The sequence below is a fragment of the Venturia canescens genome, chromosome 2 (assembly GCF_019457755.1).
Source record: "Venturia canescens isolate UGA chromosome 2, ASM1945775v1, whole genome shotgun sequence".
Classification (NCBI taxonomy): domain Eukaryota; kingdom Metazoa; phylum Arthropoda; class Insecta; order Hymenoptera; family Ichneumonidae; genus Venturia; species Venturia canescens.
Window position 1 is genome coordinate 3,618,381 of NC_057422.1, and position 23,588 is coordinate 3,641,968.

Genomic DNA, 23,588 nt, shown 5'->3' on the forward strand with positions numbered 1-23,588 from the left:
TTATAATCTTCGTAGGAATAATAAAAAAGAAATGAAAGAACTATAATTTGAGCGATACGAAATTCACGAAGGAGTTATTGAAATAAAAATTCTAGAAACTTGCCCATCAAAAACGTCTGCAAAAAATAAACACGCTTTTCATTTTTTTATTTTTCAACAGGTTGGGAGCTGAAAGGCATACACTGTTACAAATTCTTCAATATTAGGCATTCGTGGGAAAAGGCAGCAGAATTATGCAGGAGGTAAGACTTCGTTTCACACACGAAAACACTTAATCGTTTCGAAACGAGAAACATTTTTTTGCGCGAACGAAATAATTTTTTCGATTACCTCCAACAAAATATCTGTTCGGCCAACTAAATGTCCTTTCCACTAAAGAGAGCAATTATTTCTCATTACTTATTGGTAATTTCGTAGATACGGAAGCGAGCTTATGGTCGTCGAGTCCTACAGCGAGAACAACATGTCCGTAAGCATGGTTGGAAGGCATCTCGATCGATACTGGCTCGGTCTCGCCTCCCTCGACGATTTACGAACGAACACTTTGGAATCGGCAGCGGGCATGTTGGTCTCTCAATACGCCGGTAAGTCATCGATTTTTCTCAATTCGTCGAAGCGCGGTGTCAACGCTACGCAGACAAGGAGCAGGAATTTTTATTTAGCTCACTGGAGAGTGAAACTAAAAAGGCGAACAATTCTGTCTCCGTAGAAATATTTTTCTCGTGAAAATCCAATTGAAAAATTCACTTCAAATGATTTTTTAAAAAAAGTTATCCTTTTCGAAAATCGTCTGGATTTATTTCTCCAATAAATTTCTCATTTCCTCGAGCTCCGTTCGCCTCTACAGCGCTGATAAAATGTGTTATTAATTTTTCACGGAGCGCGTATGTGTGTTCGTCGTGAAATCGCGAAAATAAATAACCTCAGCCACACCCCGTTACGCGAGCGTCCATTATAGTACCCGCGAGTCCATTTTATCGGAGGCGTTCATGGTTTCGTGATTTTATAAGCATCGAAATACCTTAAATTATGCTTCCGAGGTGTACAGTCCCTGGCAAGAGCTCCCAGCTGTTGTCTTTCGCATAAAACGATTAAGAAAAAAAAGGAAATTCAATCAATTACGTAAAATTAATCGATCCAAAGTTCACAGCTCGACAGGAAATTCATTCGATTTAAATTCCTCTCGTAACGTGCCAACGAGTATCTTAAGCACCGGAAGTCGCGAGTAAGATTGAATTCGACAGGGAAAAAGCAATTTGGAAAATCTTTGGGTAACCGAACCTTTATCACGAGCGATTTTATCCGCTGGCGATTAATGGAAAAATGTTCCCTCGGAAGCACGGCACTCGATGATCTCCGCGGGATCGTATCGAGGTCGCAGAAACGCGGAACTCGCAACCACGCGCTATATCCACATTCGTACATACAGATATAGATTCGCTGGGTAAATATACGAGCCGCCGGCACGAAGACACACTTTTCCCACAACAATGCGCGCCTAGCAAAGCCGGCCAGACGCTCGGCAACTGCAATTTACGCGACTCGGTGCAGTAATCGTGAATTTCAAATTCGCGTACATAACTCATGCGAGCCGAGATACACATTTGCATAACTCTGCTCGAGTTTTGCACGCGTCTTGGCGCAGACTCTTGCGCTTAATTAGATGAGAAGAAAACAGGAAAAAATGTGATGGAAGAGGCAGATTTTTATCGAAAAATCTACATTTTGTTTGTACTTGAGAATAAAAATTGCTTTTTTTTCGATCGCCAAGGTTTTTGGGCTTCGAGACAACCCAGTCCGAAATCCGGGGAGTGCGTCGACGTCGCAGTTTCGGACGACCAACAACAATCATGGGAACTGACGACCTGCGAGTCTCTGCTTCCTTTCATGTGTCGTGCCAACGCGTGTCCCGCCGGTAAATTCTTTCATATACGAAGCATTCTGCACGAGGTTTTCCGCAGGGGGAATATCGTTGGGTGCAATTACATGTTTTTCGTAATTTCGCCAGAGTTTTGAAAAGTGCTCATTTTTTCTGGTTTCTTAATATTCGCAGGATCGTTCCATTGTTCGAACGGAAAGTGCATTAATTCGGCATTCAAATGCGACAAACAAGACGACTGCGGTGACTTCTCGGACGAGTTGGACTGCCCCGGGAACTGTCAATTTTATATGGCGAGCAGCGGAGACGTGGTCGAGAGCCCAAATTACCCGCACAAATACGCGCCCTTGAGCAACTGCAAGTGGACCCTCGAAGGACCCCAAGGACACAATATCCTACTGCAGTTTCAGGAATTCGAGACCGAGAAGAGCTTCGACATCGTGCAAATTTTGGTCGGTGGACGAACCGAAGAAAAATCAGTGAACCTCGCTACTCTTTCGGGCAAACAAGAATTGAGCAACAAATTGTTCGTCTCGGCTTCCAATTTTATGATCATTAAGTTCAGCACGGACTCCTCCGTCGAGAGAAAAGGCTTTCGGGCCTCGTGGAAAACCGAACCGCAAACCTGCGGCGGCATACTCCGAGCCACTCCCCAGGGTCAGGTACTCACGTCACCTGGGTACCCACAAAATTATCCCGGAGGCCTCGAATGCCTTTACATACTCCAGGCTCAGCCGGGAAGGATCATGTCTCTTGAGGTAAGGACCAAAACTTTCCTCCGGGGATTTACAAAAGAAGGGAACCCATTCGCTCCGGTTTTTCTGAGCATCGATCAATCCACAAGATTCAAGAAAAACACTGAATTCTTTGCATAAACTCATCGGCTCAAACGTTGCTTTGGAATTCGAACTAAATTAATGTTTTACAAAAACTTGGATATTTTGTTTTCCACGAAAATGGTGAAAAAAACACGTTCAGGTATTTGTTGAATTTTCAATCTTAAAAAAATTGCTTTGGAGTTTTAATTTTCCATGTGGCAAAAGTTGCAGCAATTTCTTTTTCGACGTGGGCAACGTCGTGCTTCGTTCAGTGGCTATCCAAATGTCTCGGTTTCATTGTGTCATTTAAATCTCATGAAACGTTTTTTTTTTAATTTCCTTCAAGATCGAATATTTGGATCTCGAGATGAATCGCGACTACATTTTGATAAGAGACGGTGACTCTCCAATGAGTCGTCCCGTGGCAAGATTGACCGGTAAAACTGAGGACAACCCGACAGTGATAATGTCAACGGGCAGCAATTTGTATCTCTACTTCAAAACGAGCCTGGGCGACTCGAGACGAGGTTTCAGTATCCGTTACACTCAGGGATGCAAGGCAACGATTATCGCGAGAAACGGAACGGTGCAATCGCCTTCGTACGACCTTAACGAGTACCCGAACAACCAGGAGTGTCTTTACCGAGTGAAGAATCCTCAAGGAACTGCTCTTTCTCTCAAATTTGTTAATTTCAACGTTCACAATACCGATTACGTGCAAGTTTACGATGGCTCGAATACCAACGGTCTGAGATTACACTCCGGCAACGGATTCACCTCGAACGTCAGACCGAAGATAACTTTGACCGCTGAAAGCGGTGAAATGCTCGTCAGATTCGTTTCCGATGCTCTGCGAAGCAGCACCGGATGGCAAGCGGCTTTCTCAGCGGGTAATTTATCAAAACTGAATTCTAAAAATGGCACCAAAATAGGAGACGGAGTTCGGCCGTTCGATAAAGTACGGTGAAGGTCCACTTTTTTTGTGGTAAATGATAGTTTAAGGTCCCCTGACAACGATGAGCAAAGTTCCGGGGCCTCTTACGGGGCAAGATTTTCAATGATTTAATTTACAATTTTGAGTTTTAAACACGGTGCCTTGTGGGAGAACTCACAATAATATTAATTGTGAAAAAATTGTACGGTGTTCGAGCTTCGGAAAAGTTTAAATCGTGAAGAAAATTCATCACAGATTTCGTTCCTTTAAAAAAAAACATTACTTTATGGGGCTTTTATGAAAGAGAACATGAAAAAACTTTAGTTTTTGACGCGTCGAAAGCGGATGTCGGTCACTACGTTGGAGTGCTGGTAACAGCTGATCGAACTTGGAGCAAATTCGGAAATCGCAGGAATTTTATCAAATTTATTTTTGAGACTGACTCACGTGCTTTCCTTCGCCCAGTAACTTCGCTTTTTTTAACGAATTGACCATTCCTTTTTCTCGGCACCATTACACCGATATAAACCTTCTTTCGCACAATAAAAATGTTGCCTAGGTTATGTGTATTTAAAGTGTTATCGGCACCGACTCAATCATTAACTCAACGTACCGATTAAGATAGTTTTGCAAAACTATCAACTGATAGATGCAAATTTCCATGATGGCACATTTTCACAGGTATTTTTCAAAGAATCATCTGTATTTTTAAACCGATTTTATTGCACCAAGTCTCATTTTGTTTCTCAACTGATCCTCTACGAATTCACCACGTAGATTTTCCTTTAAACTCATTCCTGAAAGAAATTATGAATGAAAAAGTTTTTTCACTTAATGAACAATTTGCTGCAACAGTGAAACGATCAAGTTAAAAAACAACTACATGGTGGATTCATAGAGGACCGGTTGACGAACAAAATGAGACTTGTTGCAATAGAAATCGATGAAATAACGCAGATAATTCTTTGAAAAATACCAGTGAAAATTAGCATTTATCAGTTGATGGTTTTGCAAAACTAGCGTTTTTTATATTTTTACATCTTAATAAGATATGCTGCAATACAAATCCACTAACAATACATTTAACCGGTACGTTAAACTTGGTCTAAAAGCGTTTTGAAAATTTAGCACTCATTTGACTAGCATGCAGTACAGGAGTTACCTTAACTAGTCAAGTTGAAGTATAAATTTTATCATTTATGATAATCTTAAAGCATTTTATTACATTCTCGTGATAAAAATATTCTCAATGCAAGTGTTTATTGATTTTATAAATAATTTAGACTTGAATTAAATCAACATAAAGTAGTTGTGAACTTGACGAGTAATAGAACGGCCGAACTACTTTAAACTTTTCCTAACGTTCACTTTTCCCGTTTGTTTTTGAAGATTGTCCGCCCCTCCAGCCCGGCGAAGGAGCTTTGGCATCGAGCAGAGACACAGCGTTCGGCACAGTCGTGACATTTTCGTGTCCCCTCGGGCAAGAATTTGCGACCGGAAAATCGAGAATAACGACGGAATGTTTGCCCGGTGGTAATTGGTCGATAACGTACATTCCGAAGTGTCAGGAAGTCTACTGCGGGCCTGTTCCCCAGATAGACAACGGTTTTTCGATCGGTTCGTCCAACGTGACGTACCGGGGCCTGGCAACGTATCAGTGTTACGCAGGTTTCGCCTTCCCGACCGGAAGACCAACGGAAAAAATTTCTTGTCTCGCGGACGGACGTTGGGAGAAAAAACCATCGTGTCTCGCCTCGCAGTGCGCTCCGCTCCCCGAAGCGCCCAATGCAAATATCACCATTCTTAACGGCGGCGGACGAAGCTACGGTACCATTGTCAGATTCGAGTGCGAACCTGGCTACGTCAGGAGTGGACACCCGGTCATTTTGTGCATGAGCAACGGCACTTGGTCCGACAACGTACCAACGTGTTCTCGTAAGTCGGAATCTCAAGACTCCATGTCAGTGTTTGCGAAAAACATTTTTCGATCTAAAAAACAATGGCACAAAGAGATTTTAAAAATAGTAAGTGAACCATTCCTTCAGGAAGTTCAGCGTGTTTTTTCGGGTAGTGAACACAAAATCGTTGTTGTCATCTTTTCTACACCAACACTTTGTAAACGACGAGGAAATAATTATGAATTCTTGTTACGTCGTTTTCGATTCCTGCGGAAACGCCTTTCACAGATATTTGTAATGGCCCTCGAACACTGAGAAAAAAAATTGTCGATTCAATTCGGAGAGAATGAATTTGCAGTTTGATTTAAAACTATTTTATTGATTTAATCTCGTGCAACCTTGTGATGATTACATGTTTCATGCGGGCACCCCGTAATCCCACATTTCGTTGTTCCAACAACTTTTTTTTCTCAGTGGACAAAATGGGGTCCGATAAAGCGTAAAAACGCGTAATCGAACGTTATTTTGACACGGCGTTGTTACGTTTTTTCGAGACATACAAATATGACGATATTGCAGGAGCTGAGTGTCCGATCCTGCCGATCGTTAAGAACGGTTTCGTGGTGGACTCGCGAAGGGAATATTACTTCGGTGACGAGGCCCGTGTCCAGTGTAATCGTGGCTACAAATTGACCGGATCGAACATCATACAGTGCGGTACTGACCAAAGATTCGAGAATGTTCCATCCTGCGAAGGTGAGTCACGGAAGATTGAATGAACAAGATTTCGTAGTTCGAGCAAAAGCAGCAGTTTCCCGGTGTATTTTGCGAGCGACTGTTGCGATCTTCGTGCATTGATTATTCCAGACATAAACGAATGTTCGTCGAGCCAATGCGACCTCGCATCGACCGAATGCATAAACACTCCTGGTGCATTCACCTGCAAATGCAAATCCGGTTTCGCGCCGACTTTGGAGTGCCGGCCGATCGGTGACTTGGGCCTGATAAACGGCGGAATTCCTGACGAGGCGATAACCGTCTCCAGCTCTGAAAATGGTTACACGAAGACGGTGAGTTTCGAGATGAAAATATTTCTTTCGATTCGTCATCGAATGAATCAGTGACCTCGACTTGTCGCAACCTTCGCAGGGCGTCCGATTGAACAACGGTGACGGCTGGTGCGGCAACAACGTCGAGCCCGGCTCGAATTGGGTAATGATTGACATGAAAGCACCGGCGATAATTCGCGGCTTCCGGACTCAAATCGTTGCCAGATCGGATGGAAACGTCGCGTACACATCCGCCGTCCGGCTCCAATACACCGACGAGCTGACAGACGTTTTTAAGGACTACACCAACCCGGACGGCACACCGGTCGAGTTTAGAATCATGGAGCCAACCCTCTCCGTGCTGAATTTACCGGTGCCGATCGAAGCGAGATACGTGAAATTCCGCATCCAAGATTACGTCGGGGCGCCGTGCGTCAAACTCGAAATAATGGGCTGCACGCGTCTAGAGTGCAACGACATAAACGAGTGCTCGATGAGGAACGGCGGCTGCCATCAGAAATGCATCAACAGTCCAGGCAGCTACTCCTGCATGTGCAACACCGGATACGAGCTTTACAAGAGCAACGGGACCGCTGGCTTCGGCATCGCTAAATCGGAAACTGGCGAGCGCGACGGTGATTTGTATCAGAGGAACAAAACTTGTGTTCCCGTCATGTGCCCGCCGTTGGGGCCACCGGAAAATGGAAAAGTTCTCGCGACCAAAGTACGTTTGATTCATCACTTCAAGTCCCCAGAGATGAGCTTCCGAGATTGTGAGAAATTTACAGCGTTCCCGGTCTGTTTTGCAGGATCAATTCCACTTCGGAGACTTGGTCAGATTCCAGTGCAACTTTGGCTACGTTCTCGCTGGATCTTCGGCCGTAATTTGCACCTCGAGTGGAGCCTGGAACGGAACAACGCCGGAGTGCCAATGTGAGTATCTCGGGAACGCGAAACCATATCGTGTTTCCGCAAAAGTCCAATAAACTTGTAAATTTTGCTTCAGATGCGAAATGTGTCTCACTGCCGGACGACAAGAATGAGGGATTGTCGGTGATCCGAACCGACGAGACGAGTGTTTTGGTGCCGTTTCAACAAAACGTCACTTTGAGATGCAGCAACAACGGGCGCTCGCTCAGAAACACCGCGACTTCCGGCTTCCGCCAGTGCGTGTACGACCCCAAGCCCGGCCTCCCGGATTACTGGCTGTCAGGATTCTCGCCCGCGTGTCCCCGCTCGGACTGTGGGAAGCCTCTGCCAACGCCGGGAGCGGAGTACGGCCAGTATCTGGACACGAAGTATCAATCTTCCTTTTTCTTCGGTTGTCAGGACACTTTCAAGCTAGCTGGTCAGACGAACCGCCACGACAACGTGGTCCGCTGCCAGGCCAACGGGGTCTGGGACTTTGGTGACTTGAGGTGCGAAGGCCCGGTCTGCGAAGACCCCGGGAGACCGAGCGATGGCTACCAAGTGGCCCGGAGCTACGAGCAGGGCTCGGAGATTCATTTCGAGTGCAGCAGGCCAGGCTACATCCTCATAAACCCAAGACCGATCGTCTGCCTCAGGGAACCCGAGTGCAAAGTCGTTAAACCCCTGGGCTTGGCCTCGGGGAGGATACCGGACTCGGCGATCAACGCCACTTCCGAAAGACCGAATTACGAGGCCAAAAATGTGAGGCTCAACTCCGTGACCGGCTGGTGCGGAAAACAAGAAGCTTTTACTTACATAAGCGTGGACCTCGGTCAAGTGTATCGAGTCAAAGCGATTCTGGTTAAGGGCGTCGTTACCAACGACATCGTTGGACGCCCCACAGAAATTCGCTTCTTCTACAAACAATCCGAGTCCGCGAACTACGTCGTTTACTTCCCGAACTTCAATCTGACGATGAGGGACCCAGGAAACTACGGCGAATTGGCCATGATCACTCTGCCCAAATACGTACAAGCTCGTTTCGTTATTCTCGGTATCGTAAGCTACATGGACAACGCTTGCTTGAAATTCGAACTCATGGGATGCGAAGAACCCGTCGTCGAGCCTCTGCTCGGCTACGACTACGGATTCTCCCCTTGCGTCGACAACGAACCTCCGGTTTTCCAGAACTGCCCTCAGCAACCCATCATGGTACAGAAGGGACCGGACGGCGGCCTCTTACCCGTCAACTTCACCGAACCAACCGCTGTCGATAACAGCGGCAGCATCGCCAGACTCGAGGTCAAACCGCAGAGCTTCAAAACACCCATTCGCATCTTCGAAAACACTGTCGTTAAATACGTAGCGTTTGATTACGATGGAAACGTTGCTATTTGCGAAATCAACATAACCGTTCCTGGTCGGTACAACTTGCTTGAAAATATTAAGACATTCGCCCGAGGGTCCGAAGGTCGGAAGTTTGCAAAGAGTCTGACGAAATGATTTTAAAAAACTCTCCAATAATTACAGTGATTCTGCAGTTCTCGTGCCTGCGTAATTTGCAATTCGTAGTTTTTCAGGTCAATTACAAATGTTGTTTTCCTTAATTTCGTTGGACTCGAACGTTGCAAACTTTAGCGTCGTCGAACTCCGATTCTGTACTTTTCAAAACATTTTTCATCATCGTGTGAAAAAATGTGTGCAAAAAACATTTTTGTTCGAGTGAGAAAATCGAGAGTATATCGAGGAACGGAAAACGAGCGATTTTCCAGTCACTTAAATTGGGGCAATTTCCCTTCAAATGTGAATTCGTTTAACCAAATAATTTTCGTTGCAGACGTGACTCCTCCCAAGCTGAGCTGTCCTCAAAGCTACGTGATCGAGTTGGTGGACCAGCAGGAGAGTTACTCGGTGAATTTCAACGAGACTCGTCGTCGAATAAACACGACAGACGCATCAGGTCCGGTGAAAGTGACGTTCGTACCGGAGCGTGCGATAATCCCGATCGGTGGTTTCGAGAACGTGACGGTTTACGCGACAGATTCGAGCGGGAATCGCGCGTCCTGTCACTTCCAAGTATCGGTGCAAGCGACGCGATGCGTCGATTGGGAGCTGAAGGCTCCGGCGAACGGAGCGTTGAAGTGCGTGCCGGGTGACAAAGGCTTGCAATGTATAGCGACGTGTAGAAACGGTTACCGTTTCACGGACGGAGCTCCAGCGAAGACGTTCACCTGCGACTCGGTGAGGCACTGGTCCCCGACGTCGGTGGTTCCGGACTGCGTGTCGGAGAACACCCAACAAGCGGATTACCACGTGATAGCGTCGGTGACATACAGAGCGAACGGGGCGGTGTCCCGGAGCTGTTTGCCGCAGTACCAAGACTTGATGGCGCAGTATTACATGAACTTGAACAACATTCTGACGCAGCGTTGTTCGGCGGTAAACGTCAACATGAACGTGACGTTCGTGAGGTCGATTCCTGCCCTGCTGGAAGAGAACGTGTTGAAGATGGACTTTGTCCTGGCGATTGTGCCGGCGGTGCGTCAACCGCAGTTGTACGATCTCTGCGGCTCGACGTTGAACCTCATATTCGATCTCTCGGTGCCCCACGCGAGCGCCGTCATCGAGCCACTGCTGAACGTCTCGGCGATCGGTAACCAGTGTCCGCCCTTGCGAGCACTCCGGTCCTCGATATCCCGGGGCTTCACGTGCAGCGTCGGTGAAGTATTGAACATGGACACGAACGACGTGCCTCGGTGTTTGCACTGCCCTGCAGGAACTTTCGCCGGAGAGAAGCAGAAGCTGTGCACGTCGTGTCCGAAAGGATTTTACCAGAACAGCGACCGCCAGGGCGCCTGTTTGCGTTGTCCCTTCGGCACGTACACCAGGGAATTGGGCTCGAAGAGCATCGACGACTGCATTCCGGTCTGCGGCTACGGGACTTACTCCCCGACCGGTTTGGTGCCTTGTCTCGAGTGTCCGAGCAACAGCTACACCGGGGAACCGCCGATCGGCGGCTACAAGGACTGCCAGACGTGTCCGCCGGGCACGTTCACTTACCAGCCGGCAGCCCCGGGCCGCGAGCGGTGTCGAGCCAAGTGCTCGCCCGGCATGTACTCGGACACGGGACTCGCGCCGTGCGCTCAGTGCCCGAGAAACTTCTATCAGCCCCAGCACGGGGCGACGACTTGCGTCGAGTGCCCGACGAACATGTACACCGACGGGCCCGGGGGCGTGGGCCGGGAAGAGTGCAAACCGGTCGAGTGCACCGACGGCGCTTGCCAACACGGCGGACTGTGCATCCCCATGGGCCACGAAGTTCAATGCTTCTGTCCGGCCGGCTTCTCCGGTAGACGCTGCGAAATCGACATCGACGAGTGCGCCTCCCAGCCTTGTTACAACGGCGCAACGTGCATCGACCTACCACAAGGATATCGCTGCCAGTGCGCCAACGGCTACTCCGGTATCAACTGCCAGGAGGAAAAATCCGATTGCTCAAATGACACTTGCCCCGAGAGAGCCATGTGCAAGGACGAACCGGGCTTCAACAATTACACTTGCTTGTGCCGATCGGGATACACCGGCGTAGGCTGCGACATCACGGTAAGTTTCAAGCGAGCTCTCGCAAGCAAACCTCGAGGTTCGTTCCAACTCGACTCATCCCCTTGAATCCTCGTCTCCGTTTTTAGATAAACCCTTGCACCGCCAGTGGAAACCCCTGCAACAACGGTGCCAGCTGCGTCGCCCTTCAACAGGGCAGATACAAGTGCGAGTGTCCGGACGGTTGGGAAGGTCAGAGCTGCGAAATAAACACCGACGACTGCGCCGAGAGACCGTGCCTCCTCGGGGCGAATTGCACGGACCTCGTGGCTGATTTTACCTGCGATTGTCCACCGGGTTTCACCGGTAAACGCTGCCACGAAAAGATCGATTTGTGCTCCGGCAATCCCTGTCTCAACGGCATCTGCGTCGATAACCTTTTCGATCATTCGTGCATTTGCAATCCCGGATGGACCGGGGCCGCTTGCGAAACGAACATAAACGAGTGCGCTGAGAAACCTTGTCGCAACAACGGCCAATGCTTGGACCAGACCGGCGGCTTCGCGTGCACCTGTGAGCCGGGCTACACCGGACAACTGTGCCAGCATACCGTCGACGATTGCGCCTCCGAGCCCTGCCAGAACGGCGCAACTTGCCTCGACCAGCTCGAAGGCTTCGCGTGCAAATGTCGCCCTGGCTTCGTCGGACTCCAGTGCGAAGCCGAGATCGACGAGTGCCTCAGCGACCCCTGCAGCCCCGTCGGCACTGACCGGTGCGTCGACCTTGACAACAAGTTCTCTTGCCATTGCCGCGAAGGTTACACCGGCGCGGCCTGCGAAGTCAACATCGATGACTGCGCCTCCAATCCTTGCCTCAACGGAGCTACCTGCCGCGACGAAGTTGGCGGCTTCAAGTGCCTCTGTCCCGAAGGATGGACCGGCGCGCACTGCCAACACGACGTTGGCATGTGCATGAACCGACCCTGCCAAAACGACGCCGCCTGCGTTGATCTCTTCCAAGACTTCTTTTGCGTGTAAGCTGATGAAAAATTTCAGATTGAAGAATTTTTTAATAAAGTTCGAGCATCGTCGAGGATTTCGCGAGTCTTTGTGCGACTGATCGGGCTAAAAATGAAATTTTTATTATTCAGATGCCCGTCAGGAACCGACGGGAAACAGTGCGAAACGGCGCCCGAAAGGTGCATCGGAAATCCGTGCATGCACAACGGTCGCTGTCAAGATTTCGGTTCAGGCCTCAATTGCACGTGTCCAGACGACTTCACCGGCATCGGCTGCCAATACGAATACGACGCTTGCCAAGCTGGCGCTTGCAAAAACGGCGCAACCTGCGTCGACGACGGACCAGGCTTTGCCTGCATTTGTCCACCTGGCTACACCGGAAAAACTTGCGAAGAAGATATCATCGACTGCAAGGAGAACTCTTGTCCTCCCTCGGCCACGTGCATCGACTTGACAGGCAAATTCTTCTGCCTGTGTCCCTTCAACTTGACCGGTGACGATTGCAGGAAATGTAAGAAAAAAAAAACGATGAAAATTATTTCCTTTCCTCCAATTCACCGCTCGCTTCAAACTTGACGCTAACGATCCCTTCGACTTTTCAGCCATCCAAGTCGACTACGATTTGTACTTCACCGACCCAGCTCGCAGTAGCGCGGCTCAGGTCATTCCGTTCTTCACCGGAGGTCACAAGAGTCTGACCGTTGCGATGTGGGTACAATTCACCCAGAAAGACGAGGCCGGAATATTCTTCACGCTTTACAGCGTCAGGTATGCAAGTTCACCAGCAAAATTCCGGTCAATTAAATTTCTCGATCGCTGATCCAAGCCCGCTTGCAGTGCTCCCCACGTACCAACGAACCGTCGACCAATGATCCAGGCTCACAGCAACGGAGTTCAAGTCTCTTTGTTCCACGACATCCAGGACGTGTATCTTCCGTTCCGCGAATACGCGACGATCAACGACGGGCAATGGCATCACGTTGCGATCGTCTGGAACGGCGACAACGGCGGTGAACTGATCCTCATTACCGAAGGCTTGATCGCCAGCAAGACCGAGGCCTATGGAAGCGGAAGAACTCTGCCGCCTTAGTAAGTTGCCAAAACACTGTTCCCTTCACGGGACAACGGAAACGAGAAGGCACCGGAAATAGCAAAACTTGACCTCTTTTCCAGCGGCTGGAGCGTTCTCGGCAAGCCTCGAAGCGAGAACGCCAAGGGCTACACCGAGACCGGCTTCCAAGGACATCTGACCAAGGTTCAAGTTTGGGGTCGCGCTCTCCACGTGACCAACGAAATACAAAAACAAGTTCGCGATTGTCGAACCGAGCCCGTGCTCTACCAAGGCCTCGTGCTCACCTGGGCGGGCTACGACGACAGCATCGGCGGAGTCGAAAGAGTGGTGCCCTCCCACTGCGGCCAAAGAGTCTGTCCACCCGGTTACGGTGGTAGCAAATGCCTGCAGTTGGAATCCGACAAGATACCACCAAAAGTGGAGCATTGCCCTGGTGATTTGTGGGTCATAGCGACCAACGGATCGTCCATCGTCACTTGGGACGAGCCACGCTTCAGCGACAACGTTGGCGTTACGAAGATTCAGGAGAAGAGCGGTCACCGATCGGGCCAAACGCTCTTGTGGGGCACCTACGACATCAGCTACGTGGCTTACGATCAGGCCGGCAACTCCGCAGGCTGCAACTTCAAAGTTTACGTTCTGGGTACGCTTTTCGACTGAACTTTAGCCCGAGTTTCCAACGAGGCCTTTCTCTCCTCTCGCCTTTACCGAAGCCTCAATCTCCCTTGTCGTTTCAGCTGATTTCTGCCCCGAACTCGCCGACCCGATCGGCGGCTCCCAACTTTGCAAAGACTGGGGCTCAGGTGGCCAGTTCAAAGTGTGCGAAATCGCTTGCAACAACGGCCTAAGATTCTCCCAGGAAGTTCCCAAGTTCTACACCTGCGGAGCCGAAGGATTTTGGAGACCGACGACGGACCCCAGTCTACCGATCGTCTATCCCGCCTGCACGAGTAAGCCGCTCACCAATCGTTCATTTTCGTGGATAAATTAGCACCTCGCTCTCCTCAATGCATCGCTTTCCACCACTTTTTAAGGTTCCACCCCGGCGCAGCGAGTCTTCAGGATTAAAATGAACTTCCCAACTTCTGTTCTCTGCAACGAGGCTGGACAAGGGGTCCTGAAGCAGAAAGTTCGCAACGCTGTCAACTCGCTGAACAGGGACTGGAACTTCTGCTCGTACTCGTACGAAGGTACCCTCACATTCTTCCAGTTATTCAACTAATTTTATCTACCATCGAACTAACGATAACGCTGAACAACAATATGATTTTACTTTTCAGGTACGCGGGAGTGCAAGGACTTGAAAATTGACGTACAGTGCGATCATCGTGCTCGCGCAACTCGCGAAACCAACGACGAGGACGGTGGAACTTACATCATTTCTGCAGGAGTACCAGCAGAACCGTAAGTACAGCGACGACGATTATCAACTAATAATTTATTACCAATCAAATCGAAATCCGGAAAGCCACCTTTTCGTACAGAATTACTTCGTCTACATTATAGAAATAGGGAACCATTTTTAGTGTGAGAAAACTGAGAATATCTTGCTTGTTTCACATGATAGAACGAGACAGGGGCGCCAAGGCAGCGATACCTACGAAGTGGAGATTTCCTTCCCGGCCATAAAGTAAGATTTCCCGCTCTCGCAAAGTGAACGAACAAATAAACATCGACACGCAAAAACACGAGATGTTTATCGGATCGATTAGTCGATAGGTTTCTCACTGCATTCGTCACAACGTCATTGCACTCGAATCCCCTTACGAGCCTGTTTAGGGGCTGCAGGGGAAACTTAACGGCCCCCCACCGCAGGGCGCCGTCGTTCCGTGTTAAGGAGGTGCCCTCCAGTGTACTGCGCCATCGAATTTTTACCTATTCGCTGTGCGCAAGGCAGTGCTCTCTCGGTGCGCGTGGAAAGCAGAGCTTATAAGGGGATTCGACTGTATCTTGTATTTGGTGTCATTAATCATTTGTTCATCAACAACAGCAAACCAAAACAACAATAATCCCATGGCAGTTCGGAAACCACACACTGTAACAGCTAAACATGAAAGGATGAAATGCACGTTTTTGACTAACTTTCGATATCGACAGGTGTGGCAATATCATCGGCGTAACTCGATTTAACATTTTTCTAACACCCGTACACTCGTCGTTAGGAACAAGGATAGGACGACATCGATTTTCATTTCATCTTTTCTGTCAGAGGAAATTACATTTTTTCCACATACTTTACGAACGAGTGCTATAAATTGCAGCAGGTCGAGCGGACCATGGTGCCTAATCAAAACAACAAATACATATTTATTTATAAATAGAACACGAAACGCAAGAATAACGGCTGTACATATTACGCGCATAACCCGGTGTCCGCACAATCGACTGGATAAACTTTGTTCCATTGCAATAACCAGCTTCAACAATTTTATTATTTTTCACAGCGATCCAATTCAGAACACGAATTCCAACGATCGTGCGACCGTTCAATCGCTCTTGGAAAAATTAATTCTCGAGGAAGACCAATTCGACGTTCATGACATTCTACCCAACACGGTGCCCGATCCGGCGTCGCTCACGCTGGAATCCGATTACGCTTGCCCCGTTGGACAAGTCGTGATGGCGCCCGATTGCGGTAATTCTTGAAACGCTTTCTCATTTTAAATTAAGTATTTTTTGCTGACTTTTGAGCTCGATTACTACGAATTTGAACTCGGAGCTCGAGAACCGAAATCGCGAAGCCAGAAACGGAAATTTCGTAACATCATTTCTTAGCGCGTTTACTTTCTGGCAAAACCGAATCCAAAATGCTCCTATTTTGTTTCCAGTGCCCTGCGCCGTTGGCAGCTACTACGACGAAACTACGAAGAAATGCGAATCCTGTCCAGTTGGAACGTACCAAAGCGAGAGTGGCCAACTCAAGTGCAGCAGCTGCCCAGTGATCGCCGGCCGATCCAGCGTGACCGTCGGGCCAGGAGCACGCAGTGCCGCGGACTGCAAGGAGCGCTGTCCAGCTGGAAAGTATTACGACGACGCGGCAGGCCTCTGTCGCAGTTGCGGACACGGTTTCTACCAGCCGAACGAGGGAAGCTTCGCCTGCAAACTGTGCGGACTTGGAAAAACCACGAGGACAGCTGAGGCCGTCTCGCACGAGGAGTGCCGAGACGAGTGTGGCTCGGGACAACAATTAGCCGTCGAAGGAAAGTGCGAACCGTGCCCGAGGGGAACTTACAGAACCCAGGGCGTCCAAGCCGCTTGTCAGGCTTGTCCCTTGGGACGAACCACGCCGAACATGGGATCAGCTGCCGTCGAAGAATGCTCTCTTCCGGTCTGCGAACCTGGCACACATCTCAATGGCACTCTCAACGAGTGTGTACAATGTAAAAAAGGCACTTATCAGTCGGAACCTCAACAAACTTTCTGCATTCCTTGCCCACCCAATACGAGCACGAAGGGACCAGCTGCGGTAAGCCATTCTTTATTCCTTCTCCAGCTTCCTATAATACGCTGGCTATCTCACATTTTGTAAACTCAAGACGCAAAGTCACTTCCCAAGATCACTCGGGGCCTCAGATTCGCCTAAAACTGCTCGAGTTTCATTCCCTGAATCTTGCACGCACACTCTGTGATATTTTAAGAAAGATCATGCGTTACTTGCGATTCAAAAAAGCAACTGAACTTTTTGCTCCTTTCGTTATCACAGAAACTATTAAAATTTATTCTCCCAATTATTAAAATTATGTGCAACTTATTTGGTGAGATTCGTAAATTTTTAATACAACGCCAGCGTTTAAAATACTTGGACATTAAAATTTATATGCGTGTGCCTATCTATATTTTAAATAACCTCGAATAGGTGCTTTTCTTTTTCCATTCCCAAGTCGTTTTCACCGGTAACAAGCATTTCTCGAGGCATCATTGATATCTGAAAACATTATATTTTCTTATTCTCGTGTCTGGCTCTTTAAAGTTGGGAGGATGCTATTTCATTAAATTTGAATCGTCGCACAGGAAGCGTGTCTGCCATGAGAGCCTGCGCAGAACCCTTAAAAAATGTGATTTTCGCTAATCGTTTTCTCGACAACTATAGACGATAGATCCTATAATGATTCTGGGAATGGATGCACGCTGTATATTTGTAGGATATTTCCAAATTTCAACTCCTGGAGTTGGAATTTTCCATTTCCATTGTAGATTCGCGTGATCTTGGGGAGAAATTTCTGTGAAAAAGGAAATGTATCAAGTCCTTTGGAGAGAATTATTAAAAAACTCACTTTTCCATTGGTCCAGCAAAAGAGGGGACGGGGAGTTTCAAGATGTAGCCAAAAAGTTGTCGTAGAGTCGATGAAAACGAGACGCAAGTGTGAAAAACCGAAAAACCGAGCAGTTCCGGTTCAATTTGATGCTGCGAAATAAGCAGGAGTGGAATAACTAAAAATTTTGATAAATTTCGATTGCAGACGAGCAAAGCCGAGTGCACGAACCCCTGCGACATGAGTGGCGAAGAAATGCATTGCGACGCAAACGCCTACTGTTTGTTGATACCGGAAACGAGCGATTTCAAATGCGAGTGCAAGCCTGGCTACAACGGCACCGGGACCGAATGCGTTGACGTATGTTCCGGGTACTGCGACAACGAAGGGGTGTGTTTGAAGGACTCGAGGGGCCAGCCATCCTGTCGCTGCAGCGGTAGTTTCACCGGCAAACATTGCGCCGAAAAATCCGAATTTTTCTACATCACGGGCGGCATAGCCGGTGGCGTTATTCTCATAATCATCGTCGTACTCCTCGTTTGGATGATTTGCGTGAGGTCGTCTCGGAAAAGAGAACCTAAAAAAATGCTTTCACCTGCTGCCGACCAAAACGGCTCGCAAGTGAACTTCTACTACGGAGCACCGACCCCCTACGCCGAGTCAATCGCACCTTCTCATCACAGTACTTACGCTCATTATTACGACGACGAGGAAGACGGCTGGGAAATGCCGAACTTCTACAACGAGACGTACATGAAAGGTGCGGCTTTTATTTCCTCCCTTTTTGTGGATCACAAAATTTCAACCTTTTTAGGACGGGTCTGGCCGAAATGATTGACGGTCGAGCACGTAAAGCAAAAAATTCGTTAATTATGCACAAATTTCGAGGAAAATATTAAATTGTACATCGAACGTGAAAATTTCGTCCCGAAAAGGTTGAGAAGCGTCGTACTTTCGCGTTACGATATTTCATAGAAAAGCTTAAGGATGTATGTAAAAAATATCGACGTGTCAAACTTCCCATGAATTTCAAGTATTTAATAGAGTTGATCACGTTGCGTCGATTAAAAAAAAAAGAAAAGGGTACTTAGCCGATGGTTAAAAAGAAATATTTAAGAACTAAAGCCGCATTCAACTCCGTGTCATTTGTACCGGAAGTTGACAAAATCGAACTGAAATGACAAAAAAAAGTATATGAAACGTTGTCGACGCACGGCCAAAAAAAATGTTTAGAAACTTTAAACTTTTATCGATTTTTTCACGCAAAAAAAAACCACTGTTTCCGATGTCGTTGTGGAGATATTTGGGGTTAACTTTTGACGTTTCAGCGGCGTTCTGTAATTAGTACGTCCGCCATATTGAACATACGTGTAATTTGATTGGCTCGCTTGTTGTGCTTGACCACAGTTATCAAATTGGATATTAAGAGGATGGATCAGTCGGTATATCGCAACCATGAGTGCGAGAGAGATAGTTGCAAATTTCGAAATCGAAATTCTTTAACACAGTTTGACCGATTAAAAAAAGGCTCTGTCAGTCGATTTTTGCCATCGTTCTGCGTAGGCTGACAGAGCCTTTTTTTAATCGATCAAACTGTGTCAAAGAATTTCGATTTCGAAAATTCCAAGTGAGGTTAGTCGACTGATCCATGCTCTTAACTTTATTAAAAATTGTAAACTATGATTCAAAATGACATAGTTTTTTTATTTATTAAAAATTATAAAATGCAAACAGAAATGATTCGCCATTGACATTTTAACATAAGACATAACCTTAAAAAATAAATAGATGTACTGCGGAATTGACCTTGTATACATCCTTAAAAAAAAAAAAAGGGAGAAAACTCGGCAGGATTTTGAGTATGTGCGCTCGAAGCAGCCTCTGTTGAATTTGGTTTGTCAAAACCCGAAAAAATAAGGGTTTGAGGGGCCAGTTTGCGTGAAAATTAAACGAACCTTTATCAATTTCAGAGAGTCTGCACAACGGAGGCAAAATGAACAGCTTGGCACGCTCGAACGCTAGTATTTACGGTACGAAGGACGACCTTTACGACAGACTGAAACGGCACGCGTATCCAGGCAAAAAAGGTACGTCCAATTTTCCGTGCGATGCGTCACTTCGTTAAAAAAAAAAAAAAAAAAAAAACAAATTTAATTGAAAGATAAGAGAGTAGATGACAGAGCGGAGCTAACGAACGCAGGTCGAAATAACTTCAATATCTTTTTTTCCCCAAAATGTTCATTACTCTACTTATCAATCTCAGCTTGATGGGCGTCTTCTTAATTCTTCGCAGACAAGAGCGACAGCGACAGCGAAGGTCAGTGATCATCTCAGAGTCAAACAAACAGACACAAACGCTCGCGAACGATCAGTTTATACGGATCATCGAGAGAAAAAAGCAAGATAAAAAGAGAGAAAGAGAACAGAAGAAAGGGAAACCGGAACCGAGGACTAGAAATTGCGAGCAACGAAGCTTCGAAATCGCGACTGCGCGAAACTCGAACCTCGTCAGCCCCCGGCGCCGGAGATTCGTTTCTTGTAATGTTCGTGTGTTTTTATCTCTCCTCAACGTGAGGAAAACCAAATGTGAATACCGACTTCGACTCTTCGAGTCCTGGAGTGACGATCTGCCAGAAAAATACATGATAAAAATGATTGTACGAGCGGATCGTTACTTCGGCACGTTTTTCGTCACCAGTCGAAAGTAAAAATATATCGAATTTAAAACGAAGTTAACGAATGGGCTTCAACAGCAGGACCATTTCGTCGAATACCAATCAAACGAAATAAGAGACTCGCAGATTTTTTCAATTTCCGTCGTCCCATCGACGGGAAACACGTTTTATGTTTATTCTTCGTGTTGTTTTTTTTTTCTTTTTTTTTTATCTCTTCAATCAACGATCGAACGAGTTTTAATATTTATAGGACTGAGGCATGCGAGTGCGCGCGCGATGCATTTTGTGAGAAAGGAGATCGCGGTGTGAGTGTAATTTTTGTATTTAAATATACCCCTCGTATATGTTCGTAATATACGCAGCATTTTTATCGATCGAAAATAACCTCGAAACAAATGATCACAATAATATTAACGGTGCGAAAGTTAAACGAGTGCTGAATGTTATAAATAATATTAATATTAGCTCGTAAGTGAATTTTTATATTGTTACGACCAATATCCAACTGTTTTCGGACTCCCTTCATTTTCTCTCCCTTTCGAAGCTCTCCTTTCTGTTTTTTTGTAAAATATTAGCGACTATATAGAGACGACGATGCGGGACGCCGACACTGCGAATTTAAAAGCGTCTCGATCGACCAGGAGACTATATTTAGAATATGTAAAATTGCAATATATTATTATTTCAATCTTTGTATAAATCGACTCTTTTATTTGACAATATTTGTCGTTTGGATCCTGTGGATTGGTGGGGCTTTGGGAAACAGTGCAGAGACAAGCAAATGCTGCTTTTTCGTGAGAAACTTTCGTGGCGACAACTCCATGCGAAATCAGTCAAATTGCTCTGCCAATAACGCTTCGAGGTCGACCACTGCCTCGTTGACACTTTTGTCGGTAATGTTGGAACTACCGCCACCGGCTTCGTCACTCACTTCCGTACCAGAAGTCGACTGTTCGGCCTTCTCAACCCCGTTATCCATCGGACTCGTTTCTCCCAATCGGGACAACTTGATTTTTTCTATTTTATCGACGTTTGTTCGTAATGATGACAAAAGATTCTTTTCGGGACTTATTTTTCTAGATTTTTTGTATGTTTAGATTTTTGGCGAATTTTATGACGGTTTTTGTGGTCGGAAACAACGAGAAACCGGACGGAAAGGAAATTTTAAAAGTTGCGTCGACTGTTTTGGAGGCTTGCGAAATTAAAAGAGCGTCGAATAACGTGACTCACTGAATTTGCAAAATTTTTCCAAAGCCACCAAGCACTTACGGACGAGATGATCGTTTGGGTTTGTTATCATTACTGAAAATGAGATTTGAAACTCTTTGAGCGTCGAAAAAGCTTGAAAGGTCTATAGAATAATACGAATTTTCGTCCTCGTACTTGATCTCCCGAGATCGATTGCTTTCGGGTAATCTTTCTTCGTTATAGCATCGACGAACTGAATGAATTCGATAAGTGGAAGAAACGTTAATGCATTTTTACGGACCAAGTGGCTTCCGAGTACGTGGCATTTAAAAACATCGAAAACCCACGTACTTTCGACCTTTCCGCGTTCAATCTCTCGCTCTTCGGCTCCATCGTAAATTTTGATTGAGTTATTGCTGATATTTTTACTTATTTATACATTAGCCATAGAATTTCGTTGGATAATTTTTCGAAGCCAAAAGTCTCGAAGGAAATAACCTGGGAAATGAAAACTGTCAAAGTGACATTTGACAGAGCACGATCATTTTCAAGCCCAAGAAAGTTTGTTTGTCGAAACCATTGGCTATACTTTCACACACTGAAGCACACGCATACGTCACTGAAACAAAAAAAAACGCAGCACCGATTTCTCCAACGTAAATCCAGATTTGAACTCAGCTCGTCCAAAGCAGGCATTTTTTACATTCGAAAATTGAACTGAATTTAAACGACGTCGGAGAAAACGACGGGGCTCGGCGCGCCACTGTTGGCGCTAAAAATCCAAAATATATTCAACATAAAAAATATTATTAAACGGTAGTATTGACATTTGTAGCGCAAATAGCGATTCCCCCTGAAGGCAGGTTCCGGAACAAAACAAAAAATGGAAGTGGACTTGACTTTCAACTGGCGGGGTAAAACCCAAATTTTCTGTAGCGGCTCTTTACCCCTTCACTCTACATACTCCGCTCGAAAACTCGTTTCTGACGTAATTCGCAGCTCCCTGTGAATCATGGACTAGCTATTTCGTCCCGTGTGCGAGGTGTTGACTTTGCCGAATCGTCTCCGCGCGAACTTCGCTATTCGTTAACGTACTCTTCGCTTTTTTGCCATCGAATCGTTCTCACAGAGCTCTGCACATTAAATTATCGACACTTTGAAGCTTTTTCTTTGTCGTTACACTGAAAAAACTTTTTGTTTTTTTTTCGGTTTCAATACTTAGCATTTTTTAAACACGATTCGAGAATCGTGAAAGTCTCAAATTTCGATCTCTCAGATCATTTTATCGTAATTTATCTTTGACGACAATATTAGCTAGAAAAGACGAATCAATCAAGCCTGCGATAACGACACGAATGACTTTGCATGACGCGATTTCTAAAATTGGATTCATCAGGATACGGAGTCAGTTTGGAAAAAGTTTTTATCTACATTGAAGAATTATTTTTTGGAGAATGATTTAATGTAGAGCCCTGACATCACCTTAAAGCTAATATTGGCCCAATTGTGTCATCTCGTAAACCGTGTCTGCAGATAATACATTTTTTCTCAATAATATGAAAACAAAATTATTATCATCATTTTTTTAATATTCAGCCACGGGCTTAACCAAAATGGTGAAATTTCTCAGAGGCTATTATATGAAATCAATGACTGGATACTTTTTATCGCGTCTAATCGTGAGATAATTTTTCGAGTACTTCATATATTACTGCGAGACGACAATATTTGTAAAAAATATTTTATGATTATATATCCGGGCGCCATCGCGATGAGATTTGCCGCCGTGGTGGTTATGCGATTGTCCTCAAAATTTAGGATTTATGAAAGCAAACAAATCCGAAGGGGGGAAAGAGATGCTTCAAAATAGATCCACCGAGGTACACAGTAAGATAACAGTGGCAAGTAAATTTTCAACTCTTATACTACTGACCTTCAATCGTACGTCGACCCGACACGTGTGTTCGACTTGAAGTTGATAAAAACATCGAAACACACGACGACATGGATGGTTCTGTTGTATCGTGATGAATATATATGAAACTGAATTGACGTATTATTTTGCTTTGTGTTCGAGTTCGAAGCGAACTTGTAAAAATCTGCTGCCTCGTTTTTTGTAAATTATTGCTAAGAATCCAAAAACATCCATCGTATACAATGCAAATATATGAAAGAAAAAAGGATATAATTTCAGGATTAACTTTATATATTATAAATTCTGAGAACAGACAGGAGTAAAGAAAGAAACAAAAGTATGCGAAGAATGTTTTACAGAAAAGTGGTGGGATACACGAGCGAAAAGAGGGAGAAACGACCGTGGGAGAAACTGAAGCGCCATTTATCGACTCTCGTTT

At 46.1% G+C, this 23,588-nt stretch overlaps 1 protein-coding gene across 1 annotated transcript in view; it reads left to right on the forward strand.

The window, feature by feature from the left end:
* Positions 1-19,775, forward strand: part of uif (sushi, von Willebrand factor type A, EGF and pentraxin domain-containing protein uif) — a 40,664-nt gene extending 20,889 nt beyond the window's left edge. Inside the window, exons 4-29 of the mRNA XM_043413499.1 lie at positions 161-242; positions 418-584; positions 1,772-1,915; positions 2,054-2,637; positions 3,044-3,587; positions 5,021-5,566; positions 6,109-6,285; positions 6,397-6,599; positions 6,679-7,302; positions 7,388-7,511; positions 7,585-8,907; positions 9,325-11,090; positions 11,177-12,060; positions 12,178-12,557; positions 12,649-12,814; positions 12,884-13,135; positions 13,220-13,761; positions 13,856-14,068; positions 14,153-14,308; positions 14,399-14,522; positions 14,686-14,748; positions 15,563-15,753; positions 15,947-16,584; positions 17,579-18,131; positions 19,342-19,458; positions 19,665-19,775. Of these exons, the coding sequence (XP_043269434.1) occupies positions 161-242; positions 418-584; positions 1,772-1,915; positions 2,054-2,637; positions 3,044-3,587; positions 5,021-5,566; positions 6,109-6,285; positions 6,397-6,599; positions 6,679-7,302; positions 7,388-7,511; positions 7,585-8,907; positions 9,325-11,090; positions 11,177-12,060; positions 12,178-12,557; positions 12,649-12,814; positions 12,884-13,135; positions 13,220-13,761; positions 13,856-14,068; positions 14,153-14,308; positions 14,399-14,522; positions 14,686-14,748; positions 15,563-15,753; positions 15,947-16,584; positions 17,579-18,131; positions 19,342-19,458; positions 19,665-19,696 (10,595 nt within the window). The 3' untranslated portion in view covers positions 19,697-19,775. The remainder of the gene's footprint in view (positions 1-160; positions 243-417; positions 585-1,771; positions 1,916-2,053; positions 2,638-3,043; positions 3,588-5,020; positions 5,567-6,108; positions 6,286-6,396; positions 6,600-6,678; positions 7,303-7,387; positions 7,512-7,584; positions 8,908-9,324; positions 11,091-11,176; positions 12,061-12,177; positions 12,558-12,648; positions 12,815-12,883; positions 13,136-13,219; positions 13,762-13,855; positions 14,069-14,152; positions 14,309-14,398; positions 14,523-14,685; positions 14,749-15,562; positions 15,754-15,946; positions 16,585-17,578; positions 18,132-19,341; positions 19,459-19,664) is intronic.
* The last annotated feature ends 3,813 nt before the right edge of the window (positions 19,776-23,588 follow it).